Source organism: Micrasema longulum, unplaced genomic scaffold (assembly GCF_059751315.1).
Source record: "Micrasema longulum isolate JH-2025_06_02 unplaced genomic scaffold, ASM5975131v1 h1tg000037l, whole genome shotgun sequence".
Classification (NCBI taxonomy): Eukaryota; Metazoa; Arthropoda; class Insecta; order Trichoptera; family Brachycentridae; genus Micrasema; species Micrasema longulum.
Window position 1 is genome coordinate 896,877 of NW_028277244.1, and position 24,433 is coordinate 921,309.

Consider the following 24,433-nt stretch of genomic DNA (forward strand, 5'->3'; position numbering starts at 1 on the left):
ACATTAAACAAGCATGAAAACATAGAAAACTGTCATTTTTCAAGTTCGACATTTTAATGAATGAAACTTTGTTTCAATACAATAGTTAAATTACTTCAACATTTAGCCTGGATGCAATGGTAAGAATAATGGTTTTTGTTCAATCACCATTTATTTTATTTATTCATTTTTTTCCATTATAAACAAAATTTAATAATAAAAATCATGTTACCTCACTGGGGTTACTCTTGCCGAGGACACTTGACAATTATTACGTGTGAGAATATGCAAAGAAGACTTAATATACAGAGATAATTAACAAAAAAAATAAAGTATTTGGCTGAACACGAAAAAAAGCTGTTGTTTATTATACAAAATAATAATCGATTACAAAATAAAAGGGAGTTGAAACTTAGTTATCTTGTTTTATGATACTTGCATTATTGTTTTTCTTTTTATGGAAAATATAACATTGTTTCCCATTTGGAGAACTATAATGTAATGTAGGCTATGATAACATTGGGATTATCTTCGTACAATTCTCTGGGAAGGTTTTTATCTGTTTCTACAATGAGAAAGTTCAGTGGTTTTAAAAAAAAATATATTTGTTAATAGATTATTAAACTAAGCCAAAATTAATTTTTAAAGTTTTGTATTTCTGAAATTACTTTGCGTGTTACGTCTCCAGTTCTCTTCCGCTTCTTCCCGGGCAGTTCTGCCGATTGGTCCGTTGACGATAAGTAAACCAGAAAACTTACTCAACTCTCTTATCATCGGTTGATTCATATGAACTAGTGATGTCATTCAAAGTACATAGTTTGTTTTTACAAAAATATTTTTTTGTACATTTTCAAGAAACTTTGCTGTACAATTTAATTCTCTAATTTTTACGGCGCGTAAGAAAATATTTTTTATATCCAATTTCCCGTAGGGCTGAAGTTTCTCATTGCGGATAAGTTATTAACCATTCATAAAATTGCTTTTAAGTATCGATAAAAAGCAAGATCGCTTGAAATCGTAGAATAATTGGAGTGGATTTATTATTAGGTTTATTACTCGTTGGTTCGCTCGAGGCTTGAGAGTGCATTGGTGATATGGAGTCCACACGAAGCGAGATACTCTCTCATGTTGGAGAGGGTTCAGAAAAAAATTCTGAGGTATCTCTACATGAGGGAGTATGGTAGTTATCCGTGGCTCTATCCCACTGGGTTCCTCTTAGACATGCTTGGGACCAATAGTTTACAACTTAGAAGGGATGGGTCTACACTGACCCATTTTTCAGACTGTTAAGAGGTTTCATCGATAACTCGGCCATTTTAGAGAGTATCAATTTTTATGTTCCTGATGGCTATCTCCGACAGCGTCAGCACAGACTGTTTTTCCTCCCGGTTTCCAGAACCAACCTGCCTCTGGTCATGCCGATTGGAAGAGCAGTCAAGCAGCTGAACATTATCACTTTGGAGATCGACATCTTTCACATTAGTGAAACTATGTTTAAGAGGCAAATACTCTTGCTATTAGAGAGTATTATACCTCAATAATGTCGAACCGTTGCTCAAGGGTTCTTGGTTTGATATAAAGTTCCAATTTAACATCTTAAATCCTTTGTTATTTGTTATGTTACTTTGTGAATAAATAATTTGAATTTGAATTTGAATTATAAAATTGTTTTGCTCTTGTTTTAGTTCATGATCAATTCAACTAAACATGGACACTCAAAACATAGATCATCACTTGAAACCGAGGGAACCTCATCACAACTATCCTCTAGAGAGATATATGGTATGTTTTCTCTGTTAAATACATTTATAAAACCCTCTTAATGCATTAAATTTTAACAAAAAGGTTTCGGAAGTAGGTATAAACTATTTTTTTTTTTTTTTTAATAATCTTACTTCTTACCAAACTCTTTCCTGTACCCTTTTTAATATAATTACAAATTTTAAATTATTATATTTTTGTACCTACCCACCCACACACGCGCACCCTCTCCCTCATTCATTCCCACACGCACATGCACCCTCTCCCTCATTAATTCACGCATACACACATTCACATACACACACACATGAATACAAACGTCACCCACATACAATTACGAAAACTCTTTTCTTATATAATATGTATTATAATTATAAATATAGATTTACAGTGGATTTTTTAAATTTGGCTCTAGTATTGTTAATATATTTCTACTTATTTTTTTATGTAATAGCTGTGAAAATCCTAAATAAAATAAAATAAATAAATTATTGCCTATACTGAGAAAAATCGGTTCGAACATTTGACTCAACAAGTCTTTTCTGATCTTCTTTGTTCATATTTTGGACCTGATATATACTCACGAAACCATCTTAGTTCTTTTTAATTGTTTTAACAGATGAGATTTCGAAAAAAAAACATATGGTAAATGGAATTATTGGTTTTCACCAGAAAACATTAAAAACGAGGAGTTTTAATGGGTTTCTATACATTCTATACTTTGAAACTAAACCTCGGAGGATTTAGAAGATTTTATCAGTTGGTAAAGCTGACATATAACTTATCGATATTCAAGTTCTATAGGGAAATAACTCAAAATACCTCATTTTAAGAAAACTGCATTTGACAATATATCACAAATACCTCGCTCCAATGTAAAGGTATTTTCAAACTCTATCACTCAATATGTGACCCAACATGCAAGTAATTAATCAACCTGTCATACCTATGTAATGGTTTATGACACTTTGATATAAAAGTTTTCTTAAATCAAATAAAAAGTAATCGCACTCCCGCTTATTTCACCCAAACTTGTTCATTTAATTGAGAATGTTATTTCTATTGAGAAACAATTCATTGTTTGCATGATGACGTAATTAAAGCTTTCAAAAAGTTCTTTACCTTAACTTTAGATGTTATTGATAAATTTATTTTTAACAACCTCAAAAAAGGTATTCTAGAAGAAGATAAGAAAGGAAAACCCCTTTTTCAAGAATCAGGTTTCTCAAACAATCAAACACGGTGTTAAAAACATATTAATTCCATCCAATCAATCCTGAAGTTTGACGTGTTCCTATAATATTCCTAAAGGTTTTAGTGCAGAGTGAGATTAAAGTGTTCGATAGAGAAACAAGTCAAATATTTCCCCATCGAACTAACAATGTGCTGATTTAATGATAATTTCACAAGGAATTATCAGATTTTAGACCAAAAATACGGTGAATTTGGTTTATTTCTTTATTGAAATATAGAAAGGGAGAGTTTCTTCACCATCTAGCATCATTAAAACAAAACCCATTTTTTTTTTGTTATTTTCTTAGAACTAGGGTATCAATATGACGTATAACATATAACTGCATTTTTAGCTTGTTTTCCCAAATTTTGTCATTTAAAGGGTTTTATCGGTATGCTGACAATATATATATATTTAAACTAAAATTATCATGTCAATTTCACTAATAATGTACCTTTTATAGAAGAACAACACTAACAGACAGATGACTCTTGATTTATCAAAACTTGATCAAGACTCCTTGATTGAAGAAGATATTGCGAAACTAGAGGTTATAAAAAATATTGTCAGATCTGCTGAGATCGAAATTAACAATATCGCTACCAGTCTTACGCAAAATAAAGAAGCCAAAACTATGCACTTGCCAGAACCCGCTTATTTTGATAAAGACTTTGACCAAAAGCGTTATATCCAGGACCTCGTCAGTGCCAAAATACAAGGAATGAAGATCGTCCAAGAGGATAGCCCCGTATCAAAAATACAAAAGATGATGATACTCAAACAAGCTTTAGAAACTGTAAACGAAGATAGAAGTGGTAATGTTGAATCAATGAGAAGTGCTAAATTTTCCCATGTAACAGATGGTGCAAAAAGTAGTAATAAAGAATCACAACACAAGAACACATCGAGAAAAGTCAGAAATGATCACTATGTGGAGAATGATGAACAGCGATTCATACAAGATAGAAATGATAAATTTACTGAAATAAGTTCACAGGGAAAAGAACGCGTAACTCCAGATGATGAATTTCTAAAAGCTCATGCAAAAAACCACAAGTTGGTTGAAATCAAATCTCAAGAAGCTGATCGAATTCCGGAAGCAGTTAACGTTCCACTTTTTACCAAGCCCAAGTTGACAATCCAAGCCATGCCCAGTTTAAATATTAGAAGCCAATTGATTGAACAGAAAATTCCTTCTTTAGATATTTACCCTAGCGATGAAACCAATATTCAGCCAGGAAAGGCAACCAATGTGGCGCTGGTTCAATCTCAACATTCTGATAAAAAGTCACCCGGGAAAAAGGTCAAAATAGAGTTCGCTCCAAACACATCACACATTAAAGTTTCGCAAGAAGTTAACAATGCAGAGTCTACGAAAAGTATGTCACCTACAAAAAATAATGAAGATAGAAATATTGAAGAAATATTGAATAAATTAATTTGTCAAAAAAACCAAATCACCAATATTGAAGAAAATTTTGAAGGGGGTACATTAATGTTAGATAGACCTGTACCTCAGTATGATAATCCTTATATTTTTCTTAACCAATCTAGAAATGATCCTCAATTTGACAGTGCTCCTTTGATATCCCGAAATCGAAAAATTTCTAAATTAAAAAAGTACGCAATTCCAGAAATTCAAAGGATCTATAACCCAAAAGCAAATGTTAGGCGTACTGTTTATAAAAAAGGACGTAATATTGCGCAGTACAGTGGAGCACTTTCGTCTAGTAAAAAGTCAGAAACATTTCAGAGTAAATTATATGATGTGCCCATTTTAAACAGTGGAAAAAGAGTTAGCATAACTCAAAACACACCTTCCTCATCTGTTGAATATATTCCATATTCAAAATTAACAGTAGGAGGCTATAGTTTAAATGAAATAGAAAATTACATGCCTAAATCAAGTACAAAAAGAGGCCAACTTATGAATAAAATTTCTGAGCCTGTTAATTTAGACCAACAAAAAATAGATGATAAATTTGATGTTCACGAAGATGAAGGTAAAAATGTTGATAGTGATGTTAGTGATAAATCGTTGATGAAAAATGAAAATAAAGCAAAAAGTCACACATCTATGGAATCATCTAATATAAAATCTACTTCCACTGATGATAAATCGTCAAATGAATATGATGATGATTTTGATGAAGATTCTGGATCAAATGATTACCAGAAAAATAAAGATGATAAAATGAAAACAGTTGAAAAGACAGATAAGCAATCTCTTGATAAGACTTTCCCTGCAGGGTTTAAACAACCTGTCCTCAAGTTAAAGAAGAGTGTGGATGTTTATGATTTTATTCATTCTATTGAAACTAAAGACGATTTTACTCAAAGTAGTCATACTAAAACTATGAATTTTAAAGAAACTCAAACAAGTCCAATTGATTTAGACACCGAGCACAATACAACAGAAGTAGAAACTAATGAAAAATTTAACATAGCTAATCTAACATTGAAAGATATGCTACAGATACAGAAAAGTTTAGCAATGCTCAATACAAATTTTCTACCCAATCCGATAAACATTATGGATGATAGCAGTGATCTGCCAGTTTACAAAACAAATTATGAAGTAAAGGAGGGTGGTACTGATGGTAAGAATTTTCTAAAAATTCATGTCAAAGACAGTTTGTCAATAAGTGATTTATCAGTTCCGAAGAACACACAAACCTCTCCATTGAAAACACAAAACATCATGACGTCTCCAACTGAAATGATAAATAGAATACTGTCTCCAATTTTCAAGGACACCAAAACAGATGTAGGTACGAGCCCTTATAATGTGTCTTTAGCAGAAGGTAATTCAGAAGATAACTTGCCGAAATATGGACAACCCAATGTAGAAATTGCGACTAATGAAGATGCTAAAAGCCGCAACTATCCTAACTCACATAGATCTGCCAGGGACTCGGCAGTACATCGTGCAAACAGTTTTAATCATACATTGAAAGACTCTACAGGAACGTACACAGATGTTTCACATTCTGAATCCAGTGACACTCAGAGTTTGGGAGAGATAAATTTGAGAATTTTCAGGAAAAAGTCATTTATTATCAGAAGGCAAGCTAAATCAGATACTAATAGTAACTCTTTGGTGACAAGTAGTAGCAGTGATATACAAATAGATACCACAACATATACAAAGAAAAGTGATGGAGAAATGAGCATTGGACAGATATTGATAGAAAAATAATTGGGAGTTACATCGCAGATGTGAAAAGCAAAAAACTAAAACTATTATCGTACTCGCCATAAAAATAAGTTTGAAGGAAAAAATTGGTTGCTTTATTTGACACCTTAAAGAGCCAGTTTAATCTTCCTCTTGTCCTCGCATTGTTTCAAATTATTGATAAATGTAAGCAAAAGTGAGAATTTTCGACACATCCTTCCGTTTGCATTCAATCGAGGAATAAAGCTGCCAAAGCTTTTCGCAATATTTGCGCAGTGTACGGCGAAGATGCTATGAATTATTGACTCTTAAAATAATAAAGGAGAGTACATGATTGACTGATTTGTTGTAATTTTTTTTTTGTTGTTTCCTCTTGTTCTCCTCATTTGTACGGACAAAACTTATGTCAACACCAACAAATTAATCAATAATGGCGTATTCCCCTTAATTATTTATTTTACAACAAATTAGTTGCTTCGTTTACTTGACATTCCATTTTGATGGCTTGTAATCAAATAAAATAATAAATATATAATGTAAAAGCAAACACAATATCTTGTAGAGCAGAAAATTTTCATTCGAGTGACCTTTATCATTTTGATTTACTTTTGGTAATCATTTTTAAATTTGGAAAAAAACGGACTCAATAAATTGTAGTATTTCGCTCTGATTTGTGTACCTTCATTTGCCAAAAAAGGGCTCAAACATGAAAACTGAAATTATATACATATAAGGAGAAAATACTATGATACTTGATAATTAAAATTCAATATTTTATTTTGGTAAAATTTGGATTAGTTTTGCTGTTATTTATTGTAGAATTGGCACCAGTTAAGAATGCCTTCTCTCGTAGGGTGAGCAACTATGTATTTGTTCATGTAACAAAGTAGGCATCCTTAAATAATGGTAGGGATTCTACTGGAGTTGTAAAAAATAAAAAAATTAACAGAGAAAATGTAATTTTTCTTTATTTCCTCTTGTAAATCATCCACGGAAATCCATCACCGCATAACTCAAATTTGACAACTTTAGAGGAGAGAGATTAAGACGATTTTTTTTAAAACTTTTAAATTTTACTTTACAATTATGGAAAATGTTTTTTTTTTGTATTCTACCAATGTATATTTACTATATTTCTACCAATGTATATTTTCTATAATATATTTACCGCCACATGGCATAACTGGATGACATATGCGGTGATGGGTTGCTGTCGACGAAATACAGAATTCGTCATCATCTATAGTTTCTTTTATGATTTTACATTTGAAGTGAATAACGTACGCTTAGAGTTAGCGAGTTTAGTGTCCCACAACTTTATATTGGCTGTAAAATCCTTAAATAATTTGTTTAAAATTTATTTTCTTATTTATTAGTTCTGAATTAAACTGATTTTCAAATAATAATAAAAAAAACTAAAGAATGAAACTCAATACATTCAGGATTGTTATGTGATGTAATTTTAATGAAAATATGTCTGTTGACCCACTTTATGTGTGATGGTACACACAAATGAAAATATTAGATTAGAATTGACAATATATTTAACCTCGAATACAATTGCAAGGTGGCCAGCCAATTTTCCTGTTAGCATTAACATGCCAACAATGAGATGAATACAAACATTTGTCCATTCGGAACATCCATTTAGAAGTGATATACATCAGAGGATATGATTTCCAACAAGAATTTAACATAATGCTCTAATTCATGGTATTACTTTCTTTATTTAATCGCTTTAAACAAATAATCCGAAGATCAGTTGAAATTTTAATGCAATAATATAAATAATAAAAAATGACAGAGCTCAGCAGAGACGAAATCTAAGCATTCATAGCCATGTCACTAGCTAGTTAAGGAATGAAAGCATTACAAATGAGCCCATTGCAGGCGAGGTGAACTGACATTTTAAAGGTGAAGTAAACTCTTTACTTATAGGTATTACATTTCTGTAATCAGTATAATGCAAAACCTTTTCATCCTGGTTCTTTGTGCACAAAACATCCATGTGGACTAAAAATATAAAAACAGTTTAGATGAAAAAGTTTGGCAAAAAGCTCAAAGCTAAAACTTCGGAGTGAATACAAAAAAAATACCATTTAGTCGGTTGGTTCACTTCACCTGCTTAAATATGAGTTATTGCTTCTCCTGCTATTTTGAATTGAAAGCATTGCAATCGAATAATATGTCATCTATTATTATAATATTATTATTTTGATCAGAGCCCGTCTGGTGTTGTCGCATCGCACAAATAAAGCAAAAAGTCAATTTTTTATATGATTTCTTACAGTATGTTCTTGTTTTATATTTATTTGCTGGTTAGGGGCCGTATTGCTATCTTCATAATTCAACCCCGTTACGCTAGAGATAGTAATGCAACACAATTACTCAAAAAAATTGAAAGTCCTTAAAATTTTCTTGATACCGTCAAACGTGACAATTTTGCCCAGTTTTAACAAACTTTTACATCATATTTTTTTTTGTATAGGACTACTCCTATCCATTTTGTTGAATAGTGATACTAATTATTCTGAGCATTTTTACAAGTACAAAACGTTTGCTTTCCTTTTATTTATGCAATTTTAGAGGACAAAACATGCTGGGCAAAATTATCTCCACTTGTTGACAATTTTGCCCACTTGGTAATTGACTGTTATTTTTGGTTTCATCATCCTTATCATACGGTTTATTACTACTTTTTGGGCGAAAAAAACTGTTTATGTTTAAACAATAGCATCATTGAGGCATCACCGTTATAAAATCAATGAAAAAAACCGCTGGGCAAAATTGTCAACTATTTCCTCAATTTTTCTATACAATGTGGATTTGTGGGCCAGGGTTGGCACATAATTGGATTTTTAACAAAACCAAAGGAGTTTATCTCTAATCCTTTTAATTTGTTCGTGTTTGACTATGCATAAGCCAATTTTTTTTTTTACAAACCATTTCAATTCATATGCGATTTTCGTAATTAAGGGAGCTTGCCCCCAAAACGATTTTTCTTTAAATGTGTATGTAGTTAATCATTTTTACAGCTTAGTATTTTTATGTAGGTACCTATTTAAAACGCAGCTGTGTGATACTCCTCCGATATCTATTTTTAGACTAAATAAATTACTTGTGAATTTCAGCAATATCTGAATGTTGCCTGCTAGTAATGTATGAATAATCATGCTATACACTGAAATATAACTCGGTAGTCAGGTGGCAGAAATGCCTATCTGTATTTTTAAAAATATTCAGGAGAGCTGAATCTTGATTCAATCTACAAACTGAAATATTTTAGTGTTTTGTTCAGTTTTCAATAATTAACTACCCTTTTAAAAAATGCAGTGAATGAAAAAAAATAATAAAAATGTGTATTTTCAGAATAATTTATCAAAACTGCTGAAAACTAAAAAATCAAAAAAACTACAGACGGTCCCTTCTACCATCTGACCATCAAACTATTCACCCATGATTCAGCATTCATATTTAATTTAAAATGTTATGCTTTGAAAATAATACAAAAATGATTAGGTAAATTTAGTTGGACCCTTTGAACTGTAACAAATGGCTAAAATGAGAGGTCAGTAGCCGAAACAGATGTTTGATTAGCACCTGTTTCAATTGACGCGGAACTTATCAAATGCACTATAAGGTTTGCAATTTTATATTCTTAATAATGTTATTTTATAAATCATAATTTTTAAACTACATTGAAATATTTTTAATTATTTAATATGGACAAGGACAACCAAGAAATTCGTCGCATGATCAGATCAATGAAAATCATGTCTGGTCATAACAATAGCAGACACAACCAAAGGGAATGCAGTAGGAATCGAACCCTCAACCTCATGCAAAGTAATATATATTGATAACCCTTACCCCATAAAGTGAACAAATATATAGTCGATATATAAATAAAAATCAGAAATATTTCCAAGAAAATTAGTTTAGTTTTATTAAGCATTAATTTCAATCAATGTTGTAAATTTTAATCCCTTTAATGAGGCAAGAAAACACAAGTACCTACATACTAATGGATATAATTGGATGCCCAATTTCAAAAAATGCCTAAGTCCATTTTTGTAGTTCTGAGACATTTCAAGTTTAAGTGTTTGTTTTGTTCCTGAAATGTTAAATGAAAGGATTTTGGAAAATTTTAAATACGTATTGTAAAGTTTTTCTTCTTCTTTATTTTGAGATAAAAAAGTACAAAATTGTTACACATTTAAACTTCTTAGATTTTCACGGCCGTTAAGATGCACAATAAGTTTTTCTGGGTTATTATGCCGTGTGTCGTTCGTACTTTTTACAACGGTACAAATCCCAAACACATAACGTCACACATAAACGACTACGACACGGTACAAATTCTAAGTACCTAGCGTAACACATATTCATGCACAAATAACATCAACCCTGATGATGGACGCTGTAACGCGATCCGAAACGTCGGTAAAAAGTACGAACAACACACGGCATAATAACCCAGAAAAACTTATTGTGCATGTTACACATTTCATTACAAAATTATTGCTTGTAAAAAAGTGGACTTAAGCCTAAGGTCAGGACTTTTTTTTAAAGTATTTTAAAGGACTAAGGGAAAAAACTCTTGTATTAAGAGATTTTTAGGACTTAAGGATTTTTTTAAATTGAAATAATATTTTTTTAAGTGCAAAATTCGATATGGGTATTATAATGAAAAATTAATTAGGTAAATGCATAGTTCACAAAATGTTCTACACGGCAGTGTTGCCAACTCAAAACCGATAAAATTGGACTTAGGCATTTTTTAAAATTGGGCATCCAATTATTTATATTACAATTAATTGTTGGGTTCATACCAATCTGGTAAAAATCATTTTTAAAAGTTTACAGGTGACAAATAAGTGCGTTTAGAGTTTAGATGGTTTGAATCAATCGTGAAAAACTTTTTCAATGAGATTTTCACAACTGACTAGTGCGAAGATCTACTATTTGAGATGATCTTCAAAAGTATTGGCAAAAAAATCTCGGGTTAATATCAACTTGATTATCCTTCCTGACTGTATGTGCCATTAACTTGTAGTCAGCCTCCTACTCGTCAGTCTACATGTCGGACTAGAAGATTTGTTTGGTTTGTTTTTTATGGATGGTTGCCGCCTGAAGCCAAGACAGAAACCCCTATTGCTAACTGGGGCTTAGGATGCCACCGTTAACTATTGTTTCTCTGCTGCCATCCTCAACACAACAGAATAGCCGGATTCCGCTGTCTCTCAACAGCCCATAGCCCGGAGTATGTCCGGATGGCCTGAGAAAATTTGTGCCTGTTCTGCCGTACTGATGCACTTCATCTCCGCCATCACAGCCGTGGAAGTTTTCACCAATATTAACTTAATTATAAATATTTTTATTTTCACTTTTATTATATAACTGTGAGCATTACTAACACTTTGGTAGAATAATATATCATTCATAATCATCATCCACCTTTCCGCACCCAGTGGGGTATAGGGCACTGTATCAGAAAACCTAATGCAAGTTAGTTTGATCATCTGTTACATAAAGGTAAGGTGATCAGATCGCTTCAGGTCAGATCGCATGAAATTTTCTAGTGTAAAAACATTTTTTTTTAATACATGTGTCGACCATGTCGGAAATCGAACCCGAGACCTCTTCCATGGTAGGCATACGCGCTGACCATTTGATCGCGAGGCGGACAGACAGTAATTAAAATAAAACCTGAACATTCAGGGCATGTCGTTATGCCACCTGATTTGTTTTGCACAATAACAATAAATTGAAATTGCAGCTTTTGAATTTAAAATGTCCTTTCTTAAAAATTGTATGAATTTTCGCAATTTCGTATGAATTCTCGACAGATTCACCGTATTCCAAATAGCGGATTTCTCTCTATAATAAACCACCAGCTTACTTTTATTTCCTGAGTCTTATAGACGATTTTATAGATTACAGTAACACACTCGCAACAAAAGGCTGAATTCAGGTCTAGTTTAAATTTCCCGACAAATTAAAGGTCCGGTCACTTTAGAGTTGAAGAAGCGGTTAAAATGGTTAACTGGGCGAATTAGCAAGTGTTTCTTACAATTCAGTTGTGCTAAACGCGTGTAAGAGGCGAGCCGCGTATATGACATCGCTTTACGTGGCATACAATGAATTTGCATTTGAACATAGTTTTATATTATTTTACCGCGACTGCACTTTTTGAAATTTCCTTTTTGACAGTTGGTGTTGTCAGCGAATTAAATGGTAAGTTTTTTTCAGAAAATAATACCGTGTTGCCTTAATTGCTATAAATATTAATTAAGTACTTTTTAATGATTTCAATAAATTTATCATTTCAATAAAAACTTTCTAATATCCAATTGGACTGCAACCGTTTTCCGATTAGTTTATTCACGTAATTGTTTTAATTAAGATCACGATTTATTTATTTACGGCAAATACCAAATTCATTTCAAATTACGTATCATATAAAACATTTATTGCGTTATAGTAAAATATACTTTTCATGTGAATAAAATTAGCTTTACATACATTTAATGTATTTTCAAAGTATAACCTTATTGTGGAATAGCTTATATGAATATTTATTATACTGCGGTATAAATTTGTAATAAAAATCAAAAAGGGGATGGGGTCTCTAGAAAAGTATTTTTTAAAAAAACTACAAAAAAATACATGGTAAAAAAATATAATATAGTGAATGGGTCACAACTGTAAGCCATTACAATAATACATTATAACATTTCTGATATACAAGTAATTAAAAAAATATATATTCTACCTGTTTATGTAACGGTAATAAAAATGAGTTGGTTATATAATAGATTATGTTTGATACCAAATAAGAAGATGCAGAGTATTGGAGGAATTTAGCAAGAGCTGAGCTGGACGAGGCATTGACCGTAAAACTGAATACAAGGAGAGCAAAGAATGTGATACTATTTGTAGGGGATGGGATGGGTCCTAACACTGTAACAGCCACCAGAATATACAAACACGGCGAAAGTGGACACCTGTCTTTTGAGAAGTTTCCTCACGTTGGCCTGCTGAAGGTATCCTATTATCAAATAATTTATGTAAAAATGTCATTATGGTTTTATTCCTTTAAATTTTTGGGTAAGGTAAACAATTTTTTTTTAAATATTGGTTTTCCTGATTAAAATATATATTTATTATAAAGCATCACAACAGGTCAAGAGATCAAATTATAGTGGTGATTTAAAAGTATTTCAACAAACTTGTTTACTTACTCTTAATTTTGGTGAAGGTTTATTTAAAATAAACTAGTTTAGTCGTACTGTATTGTAATTATTATTTTACCAGGTTTTTTTACTCAACATTTTTACGTTTTAGACATATTCTAATAATAAACAAGTACCAGATTCTGCATGTACAGCCACTGCTCTATTTACTGGAGTAAAAGTAAACTTTGAAACAGCTGGTGTTGATGCTAGTGTTAGTTTAAATGATTGCGAAGGAACCCTCAAAGAGGAGGCGAGATTGAAGTCTCTTGCTATAATGGCCAAAGAAGCTGGGATGAGCACAGGTATAATACACACATATTTTGTTAATTGGTTTTAAATGGATTATATTAAATAGAGTCTAAAAGACGACTGCATTTATACCTCATTACGAACTCCTAATAGAATACTTTCTTTTTTAATTGCACAATTTTATTATTCTTGTTAGAAGTATACTTTGACATAAATAACAATATTTTAAAAACATGTACTGTTGCAGGATTCGTAACCACAATGAGAGTCACACACGCCACACCAAGTGCCCTGTACGCATACACAGCTAACAGGAGATGGGAGTGTGAGAGTAAATTGCCTAAAGGAGCTGAAAAATGTAAAGACATTGCCAGACAATTAGTTGAAGATTCACCTGGAAGAGATATAAATGTACCTATTTTTAAAAAACTAAATGTTAACCTACTTTATTTGAATTACCTAACTGTTTAGGCTTTTCATAGTTCATTTTATTTTATTTGGTAATTCAACAAAGCAAAATATACTTTATAACATACAAATTGTAGGTATTCATCGATACAACTCAACTCATCTTCAATTACAGAAATACACAGAATAGATAGAATCACATTTAACATTATTGTTAAACACGTTTGTGTTTATGCCATAGTCATCAAAATTGTTTCTTTTCTTCGATGGCGCTACGGCCCAAATCGAGCCTTGGCCTCCTTTAACTTTTGCCTCCAACTTCGCCTGTCCTCAGCACTCTCAGCAGCCATTTTCCAATTTGCAACTTGTAGAAGCTGTGCTGCATCTTTTTTAACTTCAGTCTCTCTTTTAGGAAGTGACGACTATAGCCGTCAGTATAAAAGATATTGGTAGTGAAAGACGACTATAGCCTATGTAAAGCTGGTAATTATGTGGTAGGAGGAGACATTGTGTCCCTATAAAAAAATAGCCACCAGCAAAAATGTCTCGGTACGAAAGTCAATAAGGATTTAATTCAAACCATCAACTACAGTCAAATCAGAAGTGAATTTTTTTTTTAAAATTACAAAGTTATGATGTGTCCATATGATTGGATCCTACTGAAAAAAAATGTCCCCGAATGTGTTAAACCTCTAATTATTTTTTTCTTTCTAAATGGCACATCAATAACTTAAGCTTTTGTTTAAATACCCAAATAGTAGATAAATAATATTTAATGGGTGCAACCACCTCATGTAATAACTGTCATTGAGAGTGGGTAATTTGGTTGACTGAGCTACATATAAGAACCACACTTGCCTACCTTACACAGTATTAGCCCAGGTTCTCCTGGAGGTCTACTGCTGACAATTTATCATTTGACTTGGCAGGGGGCATGTAAGAGTTGGTAGTCAAGAAGTGGGAGTGGAATATGACGTTTAATTAAATAGATTCATTACAAGTGCAAAGAGAATGACGTTCGAGAGTAATCGCCGTCCTTCCCTTCATCCATTAATAGACCTTCATCGAATCGGCAGGTATTGAATTATCATTGGCTGTAGAAAAAACAGAGTTGAAATGAAGAAAAATAAAGGAAATATTATTACTGTATAGTGCACCCCATGTTACACTGTTCCCCATCTGACCCTCTCCCTTTCTCATACTAATTCTTGCATGAATATTGTGATTCGTGATTTGTTATCTCTTTTTTTCAAATTGTCGAGGGCAACACAAATACTTGCAAAATTTGAGATGTGGTTCATAAGTTATAAGGGAATAATATGTTTATTTATTATATGTCAATGGTCTGGAGGCTGTTTGTGGATGCTATACACTTCAAACATCCCTGTTTGAACGATGGAATGATGTTGACATAAACAATTGCCAGCCATTGTTTTAATGAGAATAAGTCATAACAAATAAAAAAAACTTTAGAAAGTTCTCAAGGAGAGCAAAAACAAAGCTTGCTGTTTAGATAGATAAGTAGGGACCGTCACTATATACAATTTACTTTATTTTTAGGTAATAATGGGTGGCGGTAGGCAGTGTATGGTGTTTAATGCTACATCTCACCCTGGGGACCCCATAGACACTTGGGCGTGCACAAGAAAAGATGGAAGGAATCTTATACAATCTTGGGTCCATGACAAAACTGAGAGAGGTCTCAAGTATGCTGTTGCCCAAAATAATAAAGACTTAATGGATATTAAAATTGACACAACTGACTACCTCCTGGGTATGAAATTTATTTATTTATTTATTAACGGACATTGTCCATGTATACAATTTATAAGGTTTAAATATTACAATAAAAGAATAGTTTAAAACATTTAAAAAAAAAAAAAGAAAGAAGCATTGACAAATATAAGGGACATCGAGACAAGATCTGGACTATTTATTTAGTGCTCGTTTAAATCGTTGTAAACTTAAACCAAAAAAGTCCAGATCCTGTCTTGAGTTAACAATACGACAAAGGCGGGTCATTGGAGAATTTAGGCCATAGTTTGTTCTATGCTGATCGATGAACAGTACTTCATTGTTTCTCAATCTACGAGTCGGAATATTGAATTTTACTTGTCCCAGTAATGATGGAACATCGATTATACCATTTAGTATGCCGAACATATATATGGAGTCAATATTAGTTCTACGTTTTTGTAGACTAGAAATATTTAACATTGACTCTATTTCAGCATAAGAATAATTATCTCTCTCTAGTCCAAGCATCCATGCTATTTTTCGAAGCAAGCGATGTTGGACTGATTCAATGTGATTTATGCGATTGACATAGAATGGAGACCAGACCACTGAGGCATATTCAAGAATAGGGCGAACAGTTGAGCAATAAAGAGTTTTGATTGTACGGACATTAGTAAAATCAGAGGATATTCTGTTAATGAAGCCAAGTAATTTCAGTGATTTATTTACTGTATTATCTATATGCTCGTTGTATGTCAGTTTATAGTCCAAAACAACTCCTAAATCTCTGATGGACTTGACTACATCAATTTTGGAGTTTTCTAATAGGTACTCGAAGGAAATTGGTTGTTTTGTTCTATGAAATGACATTATTTTGCATTTTTTAATATTTAGTTCTAATTTATTGACTTTACACCATCGGTTAAAAGAGTTAATGTCTGATTGAAGAAGAAAGCAGTCTTGTAAAGTTTGAATTATTTTGAGAATTTTGTGAAATGATTTATATTAATTACATTTTATTGTACCTATTATTTTGTATACTTAAATATGGATTTAAAAATATTTTAGGAATATTTGCAAATGGCCACATGCAAATGGAACATGAAAGAGATTCAAGCAATGAAGGGATGCCTTCCATAACAAATATGACTGAAATGGCCATAAAAATTTTAAAGAAAAATGATAATGGATTCTTCCTAATGGTAGGTCAACCGATATGTAAACTAACCCTCTTGGGTTTGTCAGTATTCTGAGTTTATATCGAGGCTATACTGACAGAATGCATTAAGCCAACAGTCTTTATATATTTCAAATATTTATATATATAGGTGCAAGATGTTGATTTCAAATTTTATGATATGCCTAGAATAAAGATTACTCTTTGAAAGCTCTAAAAAAGTTGTGGGAGAAATAATGCGTTGAAGGAATAAAAAAGCTTTAAATGCGATTATCTTGGAACTTGTTTTAATGACTTAATGCATTCTGACAGTAAAGCCTCAATATATTATTTAGATTAAATTAGATAAGATCTTAAATAATATAAACATTTAATTTACATATTATCAACATCTTTTGTCAAGAACATAACTTGTTAAATTGGTTTTGAGTACTTTCTGGCTTTCTATTTCTTTTATTCGATCGGGTAGGTAACTCATTGACAATTGTAAACCTTTATACAGCAAGTTTTGATAGTGTGATTCAGGAGAGCTCTTTGTTGACTTGTCTGATTCATTATTGAATTTTAATCAGCTCCCCATCAGTTAATAAGGCCCAAGACTAGAATAATAACCAACATCCCTTTTATATTGCTGATGCAACCTAAATTGCATTGAGGTTATAATGTGTATGACTTAAAGTCCCGACTGAATTTGTTATTTCTAGCAAGTGGGGATATGAATACAAAACCAACCCAAGGAGTTTGAAACTGCAAATGCATATTATTTTCAATTACTAAAAAACCTATGACCATTTTACTTTAGGTTGAAGGAGGAAATATAGACATGGCCCACCACAGAGGCAAAGCTAAAAAGGCCATTAATGAAGCAGCGACGATGGATGAAGCTGTAAAAAAAGCCATGGAGCTAACAAATCCTTCTGATACTCTTATAATAGTGACAAGTGATCATAGTCACACACTTTCTATAAATGGCTATGCTAAAAGAGGGGCTAATATTTTTGGTGAGTGTATTGCTGGTTTCTTCAACACATATTGATTTTGAGATACAGTAAAACTCCAAGTATCCGGATCAATGACTGCCACGTTTTATTGCTTTTAAAATAATACAGCAACTTAGAATCACATTAAAACTTACTTAAACGTGTCCAGCAAAGTTAATTGCACAATTGAATTAAAAATTAAAAACTTCTCCTTTATTTTTTATTTCCTGATAATGATCGGGATATTTGGCAGTCCGGATGACTGGAGTTCAGATAAACGGAGTTCTACTATAGTATGGTTGAATTTCTTTAGAAGACAAAACAAACTGGTAGCACATTTGATTCTAACTAAATTTTGTATGGGAGCTAAAAAAAATATTTGGCATCTTTTTCCTGCTGTGCCGGATAGAATTCTGTCAATTTTTTTTTCTACATACAACTGTGGCCCAGCTTAATGTATATGTGCCGCATGTAATGTATATTTATTGATTTATTTTGACGGCTTACGCCTTTGACAAAGTACAAAATAATATTGAAAAACAATTATAATGAAACAAAATACCTGAACATAGTATAGAAAATATAGATACATGAATTAAAATCAGCAGAAAATAAGGAAATACTAAAGAAAAATTAAATAAGAAATTATAACACAGATATGCAGCAAATTAACAATAAATAAAGGGTTTTAATATAAAAGGTATTAAAGTAACAGAGGCGATGTATCATAGCAAAAACAGTAAAACAAGTACAACACTTAGTACATTTTTATAATTTAGAGAAGAAGTGATTAAAAAGTAATGATTTTAATTGGTATAAAGATAAATGAAATAAATCTAAGTTTCCATGTTTGTTTGCTAACATGTGGAACCGTGGAATAGGTGAGTATTAAGTATAGTTTGAACTATGCAAACCAACATCAAAAGAAGTATTTTGTTTCGTCCCAGACTGTCTGTGTATGTTTTATATGCGTGTGTGCGTGGATGGCTCGGAGTTTGCATTCGGTATTTTTATTTAGTTTAATTTATTAGCAACGATAACTTCCATGGAAAACGCAAATGTTAAAAATTATTCTTTTCTAACTTGAGTTTCTTATTTATTATTTTTGTCACATTTAATGTTTACATCTTTTGCATAATTTATGAAAACCATATTGGTGTTTTTATGTTAAAAAATTGTTGTTTTTAATACTTATTATGTATGACTGTATGTTTTCTGAATAAAATAGGTAAAAAAAATGCTGTGTGGCAATAGCATTTCTTTCTGATACTCTTTAGCCTAGATAACAAAATACAAAAACGTTGTTATTATAATTTAAGTCTGAAAATCTGCAAATTTTTATTGTAACCATTCCATAGAAATTAAGTGTTAAAACAATTTAAGCAAATATGATATTTTTGGATCCATGTTCTATTGGTCTTAATTAACCGTGTAAAATGGGTAACGAGTTGGGATAAAGTAGGATTCAAACCTCAGATCTCTTGATTCAAAGTCCGCATAATACCACCGAACCACAACCTGTCAACCTGTGACGGAATATGTTGAATTGTGGTCCTGTGGCTAGTGTCTCGGACTCACGGACCAAAGGTCCGTGGTTCGAATCCCACTGTACCCCAACTCGATTCCATTTTCTAATAGTGAGTTATTTACAACTCGTTGAAAATGGCCCTCAAAATTAAATATTTGTGTAAATCATAAGAACGCAAATATTTTTTTTTAATTTTTTTAAAATTAAATAAAGAATATAATGAAATTTCCAATTGGTTTATAGGCATAGCAACGGCATCAAAACTGGATTCAAGAAATTACACTACTCTAACATATTCTACCGGAGGTCCTGATGCATTTCAATACACTGCAGTAGTTGGAAAAGATGGAAACTATACAGTAGAGAGGAGAGATCCCAGTCTTGACGATGTAACAGATTACGATTATGTTTCACAATCCGCCATCTTGACAGATGAAAATACACATGGGGGGAATGATGTAATAGTATATGCAAAAGGTGGGTGTACTGAATAATACAATGAGGAAGCTTAATGCTAAGGGAAATTGGGTATAAAAAATGTGAAAGATCACACGGTAATAATTAGAGCATTTAATTGCACAGTGAAGTTTCTCGAAAATGTGTTAAAAAATTAATAAAAATGAACAACTTTGTTACAATGGCGGTGACCATAGAATTAAGAATAGTCCAGAAGAAGCGTAGAATCATAATTCCCCCACTATGCCTCACTATCATCGCGCGCATTTGCGATGTCGCCGCGTAATGTTGCACGATGGGAAAAAATATAATTATAACACAAATGTAAGGCAAAAAAAGAAATCTGTTAATTTCTCTAAAATTTTATTGTGCACGCGGAAATATTGATTGACACAACAGATGAGATAAGTAAAGGGTTATTTAATAAGAGTAATTGAATTAATGAACTTTAAACTTAAAATATAAAACAAATTTTATTTTACATAAAATGGATATTTTTATATCATATTTAATAATATTTGATGTTTTAAAGATAATGTCAGTCAAATGTCCACGATAGAGTTGTTTAATCCGAGATCCAATTTTCATTAGTTCTCATCATATGAGCAAAGTATGGTAAAAAAAATTACTACCCTGGCAACACTAACGAAATGTTCATTTTCTTTCTTCGACAATCTGACAGATGGAAAAATAATTCAATTTTTAAGTAATGCATTTGCTACACACATTCATTTGCTAATTACATATAAAATGTGATTGCATCCTGTTTCTTTAAGATCCTAGCAGTATTTCTACACTTTAAAAGGACACAACACAGCATAGTTGAATTCAAATCAGGAGTTGCGTACTGAGCGACGTCTACAAAGAAACTAATGGGTCAAAACGTAAACCTATTCATTTATGAGTAGTTTAGTCGCCTTCTGTTTGATGTGCGTATGCGGTTTCTGGACTATTCTTAATTTTATGGCGCTGACATATGTTGTGATAGATTTCCGAGTTCCATGGAGCCATTTTTTTTCAACGTTTGGTATATTTTGACGGCTACGGGGTTCTACTTTTAAATATCAGGACAACTCACCGATGAGAACTAGTGACGTCACAGGCAGAGTAATTTTAAAATTACAAAACTTAAAAAATCATAGCGATGAGAATATGATACATAAAAATATTTAAAAAATTATTTTGGCTTAGTTTGATAGTCTATTAATGTGATAGCATGGCCAAATTCAACAAATACTTGAAGACGGACATGTCAAAAGTCTAAATATTCGGCGTGCGTGTATGAGAAGATGTATTAATGTAGAGGAAGCGAGGTCTGTATGCAAAGACATATAGATATGGCGTTCTATCCTCTCTGCCTGCCTCTACGGGAAACGGCGTGATGGTTTGTTGTTGTTAAATTGTATCAATGAACTAAAATATAATATGGACAGAAAAGGAACACTGAACGCTTTACATATATATGTGAAAGTACTGTGTTTACCTTAACTCTTGTTGCGTTACCTTTAACACAAAATGAGTAGCAATGGCTGTACAACTAAAAGGTGGCGCCAAAAAAAAGTGATATTTTTAAATATAAATTAATTAGTGGAAACATAAAGAATGGGAACGAATTTCAGAACGAGGTTTACTAACTTATGGTAGTACAGATTTTTGAAGTATGTATTTGCATTGAGAATAATTTTTTTAACCATCAAAGTGGTATTGCCCTGAACTTTTGAACCTGGTAAATATATAGTCGAACTTGGTTATTACGAGGAAGATGGGACCATTTGAATTTGCTCGTTATAAGCGTTACTCGTTATACCAGAGAAAAGTTTTTTTTTATACAATCGCTATTGCACATTGTCACTAAGTAAACAAGTAAATACATATGTGTACACATAATTCATACAGATTTTTTTTACAGGGGTTAGGTTTTAACTGATCTGGTCTAGAACTCATTTAATATCACCCACTTGTAATGTGCCGAACCGGCACTTACTAAGTCCACAATGCTTGGATTTTTTACAAACCATGTGTGATCATTTTTCAATATTGTCGGCGAAAAATCCAATTAGGTACTCAGACACTTGCATAGCTATCGTAAACATAATCCAATCCCAACTCTCAGGCGGTATTTATCTTTTACGTTAGCCGACCGTTTAGATTTTGTTATTTAGATTCTTATTTCGAGAATGATGTTTTTGACAATTGAAGATTTTTTGTATAATTTTTGACAGTATTTTTGTTTGGTATATCCGAGAAGTAGCTTGTTATAACAGTGAATAATTGTATGGAGAAAACCATGAACTAAAATGTCAACTAATGTTTCCTCGTTACATCGTGATCGTTTTAACTGAGTTCGACTGTTCTTAGAACAGGGACAAAAATAATAATTAAAATTATTGAATTCAGTCAGCTATTTGTCATTGCACCGGCAACATCTCTTAAGTAACATTGCTAAGGAGATTAATAAAACAATGCACCTTTTGACGATGGATTATTTTTGAAATATTTTTTTACGGATAACAAAAATGCATTTTTTTATTTTGAAAAAATATTTAAGTATATTTTCTTAAAACAAAATTGTGTAATCTTAATGAGAAACCAAAAATACTTTTAAGAAATAAAAATTACTTATAAGATATTGCAGGGGCAATGACGTAGGATTAAATTAGGGTGTTTCTACCCTTCCTGCTCATGGGCACCAGACATGCGCGCAGGTTGAACTATCTTTCTCGCATAAAAAATGTAAACATTTAAATAGCCATATGGGCATTTAAATAAAGTTAATATTAATTTCATTTTCAGGTCCATTTTCTCACCTATTCCACAATATTCATGAGCAGCATTATGTAACTCACGTTATAAGCTACTCAGCTGGGATCGGAGACTTCAAAACGCTCCGGAAAATTTCAAACAACCATTCTGAACAAGACCGTGCTTCAGTAATAATTATATTTTTAACTTTGTTGTTTTCTAGTATTATTTAATTCAATTTTATTTATTTAAGTATATGATTTGTCACTTAATAAATATCTTTAAATTTGTATTTATTTAATGAGACGGTAATAGATTTATCAATTTTATTTACTTGAGTTTTTCTAATAAATAAAAATATTCATATGAAATTTTGAGTCTAGTCACCAAGAATTATTTACAAAAATATGCCAGTTTTTGAGGTGGGTATCATAAGTTATGTATAAGTTATCTAATTCTATCGTTGTATTTACGCATTAAAAAAAAAATATATATACACGACACCGAACTATGGAACATTAAGTTGGAGTTGGTATGTATTCATGTCAAGACACCCACCATAGATCTCCTTTTTATTTTGTGAGTTCTAGAAACAACTATCACATGTACTTGTCTATCCCCAGACAACAAATATGGTACCTAATTATTATGAGGACAAAGCAGATATATTTGGTTATGGTTCTCACCTATTCAGAATCCACGTCCGGGACTCTGCCGTATGCGAACGTCAGCTTGAGGAGGAAGATTTAAACCATGTTTTTTTGGATGCCCTATAAATGATTGTTATCCCGAGTTCCTATCCGACCTCTCCGATATCAACATCCCATTCCCTACTCATATTCTAACAACTTTACGGAGAGAGCGGTGTGGGCCGGCGCGCTGTCATGATGGAAGAACCAGTCCCTAGTGCGCCAAAGATCTGCCCGGATACTCTCCCTCAATCTTTTCAAAACCTCTGAATTGAACTCCATGATATTCCAGACATTTCACAAAGTTGATCAATGGTTCGGCGACGGTCTTCGCGAACGAGAGCATTGGTTTTGTCAATGTTTTCGTCAGTTCTTGGCGTTGAGGGGCGTCCTGAACAGGGTTCGTCTTCAATTGACATTTCTTCATTTTTAAAATATGAAAACCACTCGTAGACTCTGGTTTTACTTAGGACAGCGTCCCCACGAGCAGTCTTAAGCATTACAATAGTTTCCGCGGCCGATTTCGATTTCGAAACAAAATTTCACAGCCGCACGTTGCTCTCGACAATCGGCCATCACGTTTTCGGCGAATGGAAAAAATTGTTTTACTAAAAAAATTCCCAGACAAACCGATACATTCACAGAAACAGAACTTTGCACACTAACTCAGAAGACGTGTCCCTAACGGACACTGGATTGAAAAATGGGTATACCCACCACAGCGCGATTCCCGTTACTTTTGGGTCACTTATTTCAAGATGATGACATTTTGTGTCATGCAATCCATCCCTTTTATTGTCTCAACCGACTAGTTTCAAAGAAATATATTTATACAATATTTGTTACCTTTATTAACATGTACAAATAGGTGCTGGTTATATAAATTTGTCTTGAATAGTGTCGATTTGTTCCCTTTCACATGCCATCCTTATCGAATAAAAGTGATAGAGGAGGAGGATCTTTGTGAACACCATATGCCCCAACTAGATAGCGGACATGGAATGATGATGACTTTTCGTAGGTCAATTATCAAAAAATTAGTAAAAAGTTAGTGTAAATACCGCTTTTCCGCAATTTTGA

The 24,433-nt window shown here is 32.4% G+C and overlaps 1 protein-coding gene across 4 annotated transcripts; it reads left to right on the plus strand.

Moving 5' to 3' along the window:
- Nucleotides 1-22,991, plus strand: LOC148285403 (alkaline phosphatase-like). 4 transcript variants are annotated; one of them, XM_088225777.1, is made up of 10 exons: nt 15-119; nt 1,665-1,761; nt 12,990-13,195; nt 13,497-13,689; nt 13,884-14,047; nt 15,605-15,818; nt 16,850-16,983; nt 17,761-17,959; nt 19,710-19,943; nt 22,716-22,991. In XM_088225777.1, the coding sequence occupies exons 1-10, from the start codon at nt 117-119 to the stop codon at nt 22,895-22,897; spliced, it is 1,626 nt and encodes a 541-aa protein (XP_088081903.1). In that variant the 5' UTR covers nt 15-116; the 3' UTR covers nt 22,898-22,991. The 4 variants fall into 4 exon arrangements, with proteins under 4 accessions (XP_088081895.1, XP_088081903.1, XP_088081912.1 ...); XM_088225786.1 differs by lacking the exons at nt 15-119; nt 1,665-1,761 and adding an exon at nt 12,065-12,386; XM_088225794.1 differs by lacking the exons at nt 15-119; nt 1,665-1,761 and adding an exon at nt 12,162-12,386 and having other exon boundaries at nt 12,993-13,195.
- Nucleotides 22,992-24,433: the final 1,442 nt, after the last annotated feature.